This window comes from Neltuma alba, unplaced genomic scaffold (genome assembly GCF_004799145.2).
Source record: "Neltuma alba isolate B1F8T4 unplaced genomic scaffold, ASM479914v2 tig00012524_pilon, whole genome shotgun sequence".
NCBI lineage: Eukaryota > Viridiplantae > Streptophyta > Magnoliopsida > Fabales > Fabaceae > Neltuma > Neltuma alba.
Window position 1 is genome coordinate 94,689 of NW_021636990.1, and position 9,106 is coordinate 103,794.

General features: G+C 32.7%; 1 protein-coding gene across 1 annotated transcript; it reads right to left on the reverse strand.

Moving 5' to 3' along the window:
* Positions 1-1,084: 1,084 nt before the first annotated feature.
* On the reverse strand, positions 1,085-1,971 carry LOC114728233 (UPF0481 protein At3g47200-like). The gene is made up of 2 exons (XM_028915107.1): positions 1,540-1,971; positions 1,085-1,435 (listed from the first exon to the last, which is right to left on the reverse strand). The coding sequence occupies exons 1-2, from the start codon at positions 1,969-1,971 to the stop codon at positions 1,085-1,087; spliced, it is 783 nt and encodes a 260-aa protein (XP_028770940.1).
* Between the last annotated feature and the right edge of the window lie 7,135 nt (positions 1,972-9,106).

The window sequence follows — 9,106 nt, forward strand, 5'->3', positions numbered from 1 at the left end:
AAAACTTTTTTTTTTTTATTTAACCTAAGTGGAGCTTATTTGGAAGCTACTTAAGATGAGTCAAGGTGAGTCATGCATAAAAATAATTAATTTATTAAATACAAAAAGATTAGGGATTGAGTTTTAATTAAATTAAAAATTGAGTCACACTAAATCATAGTAGAAAGATTGAATTAAAACTTAAAAAATCAAAATATTAATTTTTTCTGAAAAAATAAAATTTTTTTAAACAGGCCTAAAAGTTTGCCAACCAACCCGAAGCCGCCTATTTAATGGCCGCGCCTTGTGAAATGGGTACTTTTTCAAATCCATAAGCCGTTCTTCCCAGTGCTACATTCATCACAATTGAACCTTTAGTTCCTAACCTAATTCGAGTGGTCATTGAGGGAAAAATCATTATTAATATCACTAAAAAGTTACTTATGGCACCAACACGGTTGGCTCTGGTAGAGGGTTGGAATTCTTGGAGCCCATATTTAGTGCCTATCCACTTTGCTAAGCTTCTCATCAACTACCATCACCGTTCTCATCGTGGGAGCACCATCTGAGCTATAGTGTCACATTCTGAAGACGGAGTCTTGCGAGCCAAAAAAAGAGGGGCTTCAATGCTTGGGACCAACTTAATGGTAAATCACTGGTTAAAGCTACAATTTTGTGGGATTTTATGGACAAAAGTTGCATTTGGTTTTAAAGAATAACATAATGAATAATGATGGTTTAACATTGTATCATTGAATGGCCTTCAGATATGCTCGGAACTAACAGCAAGAAGTTTGATTCCTTATGCGACTAATGCAATTGCAATATGAAAGAGTATTACACAGAATGAAATTGAACGCAACAAATTCTGAGGACAAACAACACTCAAATAAACACAAGCAAGCTTCAAATGAATCTTGTTTTCTTTTGTTACTTGGAGGATAGAAAATATGGTCTGAAGAATAGTGAGAATGAGGAGAATGAATCCAGCAGCAGAGGCCGCACCTTGCCAAGCCGTCCTGCAATAATCACGCCTCAAACTCGCTTTACTCTGTCGCAAACCATTTTCGCAGAACTTATTCAACCTTTTGAAGATGTCAACGTGTTAAGTAATCAGCGTTGCTACACCTTCATTCTTTTCCATCATTCTAAACAACAGAACAACCTCAGTATTAGTAATGAAGCTGCGGACTATTTTATTATCAACCAGGACATCCACATCTTCCTTTGTGTTGATGAGGCGACTCCATACAAGAGCATAGCTAGTAATGTAAGAGGTAAAAGGACAATGGATCTGTTCAAAAGCAATCATATTAAAGAACAAAGCTTCAGTCACGAGATCCATCACCAAAATCTGTGGAAGCTCCAGAACATGGCCTGAAAACTTGATGTCTAATGGGCTCTTGCTTTTGCTGGCCTTCAACTTTTTACTCCAAATTCTTGCAACTCCTCTGCACTGTATGAAAGAACATCAGTAGTGTAAAAGAATGGTTCCGCTTCTGGAGGACCTCCTGCTAACAACAAAAACCTAAGCAAATTTGTGAAATGCTTTGTGCTCACATTATCAAGATCATGCTTTGGCTTTTCAAGGTCGAATGCTTCACTAAAGAACCGATAAGCAAGCTCAGAAAAAGTGATTCCATCATCACGAAGGTTAGGGGGAAATGCTATATTGAATAGCTCTTCAAAAACAAATAATGGTAGTTGATTCTCAAATAAAATTAAATCTAGATGTAGATATCCAATTGATGGATGTGACAGTACATCATCAACCATATCTGTCTTATAACGCAGAGGGCTGAAAAGTTTGACGACGAAAGCAGCATCCACTGATATCAATTTCACGAGTTCCTTATCAGCGAGATTGATGTTCTCTGAATAAGAAGCACGCACTTTCGACACTGAACTTTTCACAAAACTAATCAAAACATCCAGGTTTGCTCTGCTTCTTTGTGTAAATTTTTTGAGAAAAACTTGCTTGAGCCTTTCCATATCTCACAGCCTCTTATCACCGCAATGAAAGGGACCAATAGAAACAAATTTTGGGGTGTGAGCATCTGGAAGTTCTATACAAGTCACTCTAGGGATACACCTGCCTCGATACATGTGGCTATCCCTACTGTCTTGAATCATAGTTTTGATGTCAAGCATCACATCATCTTCCATCTATCAAATTTGAGTTTAAAAGTAATTTGCAAGCAAAATAGAAACATGGACGCACATCATATATTAGATCATTTTTATAACTAATAGCATAGGTCTGAAACATTAGCAGCTTACATGCTGTAAGCATAATTTTTTAACTACATATATAGTGTTAACATTACATTGTCAGTTATCTTCCTTTTATGTAGAATACGTGTGACATACAAAAGGTTAACCAAGAAAAAAACCATCAAATCTATTAATAAATGAGAATAGAAATTCGCAATGAATAAGGACAAAATAATATAATTATTTATTATTTCCTAAGAATGTTTCATAGGGATAGTTTTGGTACTTGCTTAATTTCGAACCGTTAGATTAAGTCTGGGCGATCTAAATTTAATTATTTTCATTTTTTAACCAAATTAAATAGAGTTTAAAATAAAAATAATGTATTAATTATCGCTTTCCCAAAAAAAGAAATTAACAACAACAAAAAATTTAAATTAAATCTCAACCATTTGAAGCAGATTTTGGAAGGTCCAGAATTATTTATCCTGCAATAAGCACCAAAACCAAACTTCTTTCACAGCATGTAGCCAGTAAAATATAAGGGTAAAAATTAACGTTATAATTTTGGAAGTAGGCATACGCATTACTTTGCAATCTTACAACCTGTGACCAAGAGAAAACGAGACAATTAAATAAGAAAAGAATTCACAAAAGAAGAGAGTACGCCACCAGGCCGACTTTTACAAGGATTTCAAATAGTCTTACATACTTTGGACTTAATTTCTTCATTTTCATCGATCTTCCAATGCCCATAGTCGATGCTACTTTCAAGAAAACATAATCTTCAATCTTGAATTCCAACGGTCTCCTTCTTTTATCAGCATAACTCTTCTGATCTTTATAGATCGACTTATGTATGTAGTTGGGGATCCATTGAGGAAACATGGTCTCTCACCTTCAATGTTAACTGCCTTCTTTGCTAACTATGTAATTTTCTCAGTGCTCTAACTCATGTCGTGATAGATCGCATTCACAATGCTGGATATCTGACATCAACTAAGACTTGTTAATGGCATACACCATTCTAAGCACCTAATATCAACCAAGATATATTAATCACATCAACGATTCTAAGTTTTTGGCATAAACTGAAACATTTTAATGGTATCACCCATTCTGAAAATCTTACTTTGTTATTTTCTACCTTACCTTTGGGATTATCTCTTGGTACTCAATCTATTCATATAATATTTGGGAGCTTTTTTTGTTCCTCTTACCTTCTTACCCCAAACTTAGCTGGCCTAAATGTATTTTACTTAGGACTTGCAGCTCTACACTTTGTTAACTCTTACGTTCCTTTGTTGACCAATTAGAATTGAGCTTAGTCTATTTAACAACTTGGCTATCTAAAGAAAAGTCAAGGATACTCTCTCTGAATGGTTAACCAGACTCAAGAAATCATATATTCTAAACTCAACTGAGGTCATTGTCTTCCCAGATAAGACTACTTTATTTTGGGTATTAGTAACTGTCCTCAGGGTCTTCTATGACCATGAGATCTAACTACGATCTCGAGATCTAACTATGATCTCATAAGCCCACTTCTTGGATCTAACTGCGATCCCTTTATGGGAATTTCAAGACCAAAGAATGAAGTTATAGGATAACTTTATCTCTATGAAATCTCGCAACCATACTGATAATTCTCCAAAACTAATCTTAGATATCCATATTGCTTTCTTAAGCCTTACTCATTCCTTTTGGCAACTCAAAATTATCTCCTTACACTTCTTAGCTTCATTATCTTATTCTTAACTTTCTTAGGCTTTATATGAGTTCGTCTACTATGCCTAGCTAGCTCTTTGAGCTATTTATTCATATTTGTAGCCATTACAGTCAACAACATGTTTATGTCGCATACTATACTTACCTTGCCTTAGAGTTACTCTAACTCTTGCAATCTTACCACTTCTAATTACTTTAGATGGTACAAGGAGAGAACTCATGATACTGCCTTATCTCTCTTAAGGCCGCCTTAACTGTTCAAAGGCTTAGGTCGCCACTTTGCCTTTATGACAAAAAATAGACTTATATCCCTATTTGGCTTTCTCAACTCTTGCCATTGCTCTATACTGGGGGGTCTTTTAACTTTGACTCAAACCCCAAGGAAAGTCTCTTTATTATGTGTTAGTGGCTACCTATACTTTCTGACGAAAACATATCATCATTCCTCTCAACCTGACTCATCTAATTACTGTAGAAGTGGCATCCATCTTGCAATTAAGGCAATAATACTCGTTAAACTATTTGGCATGAAATTCATCTGATTGCAATGTCAATTTGTTTGGCAGTTAGCTATCTGGTAGCATAAGAGAATTTTTCTTGAATCTTTCTTAGTATTTTGCTAGACCCAAGGGATATCTGATCCCATCATACTCTTGGCCCTCATGTATTTTATGCTTTCATTAGCATAAGGTCAACTCTGTATTGCCTTGCCTCGGTTGCTTTTCTCTTTCTCTCGGAGGACCAGTTCCACTATCTTGGAAAACACTATGTGGCCAAGACCTTTCTCATACTAGGTCTAGAAGTCAATTATCAAGGTTTTTTTAGAAGATTCTTACTACGTAACATAACTCTTATACTAAATTGCCAATACTAAATCTCAACTATAGAATTATATCTTCAATTTCATTAATACCTACGTACTCTATTTATGTACCTTACAAATATCATAGGCATACTGTCTAGCCTCAACTTTTCTGAGTATTTAAATATCATTCAAATATATTCCTCTTGAGCAGGCACTATAGTTAGATATCTAACTATACCTTTGCCTTCACTCATCTTGTCCGTTAGTAGCATTTATAAAATATACATTATTAGAATCAAAAGATATATCTTCCGGCTCTGGGACTAATTTGCACCATAATTTGAGCTTCTTAAGGAAGGCAAACAATCTGAATTTTACTTCTTCAAAACTTTAACTCTTATATACCTTTGAAATTTGCTACTTTATTTTATCTTGTTTTCTTACTAACTCCACTTGTATTGGCAAAGGAGATTGGATGTTGAACTAGTTATGGTTGAAAACCATAAGCCATTGTTGCTGCTCTACTTTCCTTTCGTCTATTTCTTCTTCTTTTTTTCATTCTCTTTCTTGTCTTACTTGTGATCCTATTAATCTCTTCTTTCATTCACTATTCATCATTAAGATAGTTCAAAACCTATTGCATGAGGTCCACAGGGAATCTTTCTTCTTTCTCATATACCCATGTTTGTCTACTTGTAGTATCCTTCCACTATTCAAAACAATAGTTCCTAAGAATAGCAAATTTAGCATGCCGATATTCACAAAGCAAGCAGCTAATAATTTTAATCACATTCTATTATATTCAAGCTTCAAACCTATACATAAGAGCCTTAAGGTATGTCTTAGATGTGGTTAAATAATTTAAGACATTTTGTTCGAAGAATTTAAATATCATAGACATTAATAATCGTTCATATGATTTAGCATATGAGAAAGCATAATAGTAATGACATTTTCTTAAGCTTAGCTTCTCAATTTCAACACCTTTGCATCATTGATCATTCGATGGCTAGTAAAATTTTCTTATCCACCTTTTAGAACCTCGACAAATCTCAAACAATAAGTTTCAAATCAATCTCAACTACTTTTTTACTAACCTGCCATTAACAAGCCATCAATCATTAAAATAACACTATGTTATATAATTTCATTGGCCATAACCATTTAAACATTTTTCCTTGAATAGCCCTTACAGTTAGGCATCAAGTTTATCATTAGCTCTATTGTTCTAACTTATTAAAAATCCTCTAACTTTCTTACCCAATTCTCATAATCATGTATACTAGATTCACAGATCTGGACTATATCTTGGGTTCAGATATTTGTTTTTGACAACATATCCAAGAGGTTCTCTATTCACAATGAGTTTCTCGAGTCTTTATCCCTTTCGGTTTATTGTCTCATAGTCCTTTCTCTTATTTGTTCAAGAACCTAAGCTAGCTTACAACTATTGTATATTCTCTTTTCTCATGGCACTTCTCAAATTATAATACCAAACATCTAGTTCATCATCAATTGAATTTAAAACAAGAAATATCAATGAGCATCATCAAACTCAACAAGATTAAAGTCATCTAAAGTACAAACCTCAAGTATACCTCAAACTTATCTCGAATATACCTCAAACACACTTCAGATTAATATTTTATTTAGATCATATTTATAAAATTCCTATCTCATTAAATATGGGCTTAGCCTGAACCTGTGCTTCATAAGTTTACTCTAAACCCTTGATTCATTAAGGACTTGAACTTCAAATCTTAATACTCCTTAGTTCTTCTCTAAGGATTATAACAAGTCTAACATATAACATGAACATGAGCAGAGTGTTCTACCTAAAGTCAGAACCTCATGCTCTGATACCATAAATGTAACGCATAACTTTTTATATACTAATAGGATGATTTTAATGTCTATGAATCACTAAAACTAGGTTTCCGACCTGAAAAAAGACAAGAAAAAAAAATTTTCCCCCTTCAATATTAGAATCCGTCGATCAAACATTTCAAACTTTTAGAATAATTGAAGAGTGATCCACAATCAACCATGCTTTCAACTTTATTTATTATCTCCTAAAATGATTTGATACTGTGCAATCTCATAATATTATATTAAAAATATAGCAACCATTTTGGTTGATAGCATATACTTACACTCGGTAGTGCTCTCCTCCTTATAGAGGATACAAAATAATATTTCCACAAAGCAAGTAAAGTTACTTGCCCATATAACATATATAATAACGTAAATATTAACTTATCAAGATAATTTGCTACATATTTACAGAATATAACAGCTATCTTTGCTCTTCAACCAACCCACCTTCTTCTTATACAACTTCCTTTCCCTTAAAGCTGCTTGTCTTTACTGTATATCATGGAAGGGAGGGTGAGATTCTGAAGAATCTCCGTAATAGTAATTTCTAGCAAACACAAATGTAGATTGCATAAAGCATGCAAAACAAGCCAAAGTAGAACATAACCTTGCAAGCTAATGCAATTAAGCATTTATGCACAATGACGGATAGATAAGCTAAATAAATAATACGCAAATAATTGGCAGATACTGTCCTATGTCTATCAGCTACACGTGATCACAGCTAAATAATCCATGCAATGAATTAAGGATTTACATGTTCTCTTGCTTTAGAAAAGCAATATGGCACAAACAGACATGCAGCAATCATACATAAGTGTAAGGTAGGAAAGATCTACTACCTGGTCTGCCTCTCTCCGAATCAAACCTTACCGTTCTCTTTTCTTTCTGCTTCTTGGTGGGCTTGAACAAATATAAAAACCTATCATATTGATAGGGGTAGATCAATACTTGATCCAACTGTATCTCATAAATTAAATAACTCTTTAAATTCCAAATCTTCTTTAATCTCTACCCTTACATAGTAGTCGATCATCCTAAACAATTTTTCTTATTCAAACTATTTTCTTTGGAAGGCTCTATTTCTTATCTAAACCCATACAGTTACTTTACTTAGTAACTGGTCATTTTGGTCAAATATATTATCTTTAGTTATTGCATTTAAGGGTAACGTCGTGTCCCCAATTCCAATTTCAGTTCCACTATTAAGTGGTTGGTCGTCATGAAAGATAAATAATATATATACATATACACACATGTATATTCCTAACTAATATTTTAAAACTCCATACTTGAATTTCAATCAATCTCACATATCCTACATCACTTTCATTTTCACCATTCTCTCACAACCTTTTAGTTAAATCTAGAAATTTTCCAAAACGGATTAAAACAATTCACCTTCTTTTTTTTCCTTAAACATTTCCGCAACACCTATTCCATTTGTTTCCATTTTAAGTATTTTAATCAATAAGCTACCTATAACATTAAATGAGTTAATCTTCCCTCCAAAATAATTCCTCAAACGACCTTTCTAAATAAATTTTAAAACTCAATCAATCTTATCCTTAATACTTAAACCTTCTCATCTAGTTCCCAACATTGAAAACATTAATCAATAATTTTCTAATCCAATATCTACTCTATGAATACAAGTTTAGCACTCAAAATCCAACATGACCCAAAGTATATTTAAATCCAAGTTCATCATTTTTCCAGCTCCATCACTATTAATCTATCTATCATCTTTGAATCCTCAAACACATTTCAACAATAAATTTAAATAAACTCCTCTACTTTCCTTACTCCTTCGGCCAACATCATCCAAAATCTCAAACCTAAATTTTAATTCAACATTTAATTTGTTTTTCAAACCTCAACACACATATAGTATTCATATTAGTAAATCCCAATATCAAAATTCTATGACCTTATTTAGTTGAACTTGATCCCTTTCTAACTTCAAATTTTCAATCAGTCCCAAAAGTTCCACTTCAATTTCTCTTCTCCTTCATTTTTAGCCAAAATTCCGGATTCAATAGTACTCCCAATTCTCACATCTACAAGTATTGAAATTAAATAATGTTGTTATTAAAAGGACTTTCTTGAAAAAAAAAATACATAAATATGAGAGACAAATTGGATTTGAGTCTTATATTTAGGATCAAAATAAAAGTCAAATCAGATCTTATATTAAGGACCAGAAGTAGTATTTTTCAATTTCTTCTTAATAATAATTAATTTCTTTATTTTTAATGATTTTATTTTCAATTTTTTTTTTTACAATTATCACATTACATACATTTAACATTAAATACGTACTCCATTCGATTCTTAATATATGAGTTAATTAATTAAGTTAAAAAAATTAAGTTAGTTAAATTAGTTATTTATAATAAATAAGTGTTGTTTTATATTTATAATCAAAGTTAATGTTAAACTAGCTCTTATATTAAAGACTGAAGGTAATATTACTTAATGAAATTCATATCTTTTATTCATTTT

Bases quoted from the DNA above. Each gene is read 5' to 3' on its own strand.
- LOC114728233 (XM_028915107.1), bottom strand. From the start codon at position 1,971: ATGGAAAGGCTCAAGCAAGTTTTTCTCAAAAAATTTACACAAAGAAGC. The intron at 1,436-1,539 runs GTGAGCACAAAG...TCTTTCATACAG, and splicing joins CAAAGCATGATCTTGATAAT to TGCAGAGGAGTTGCAAGAAT.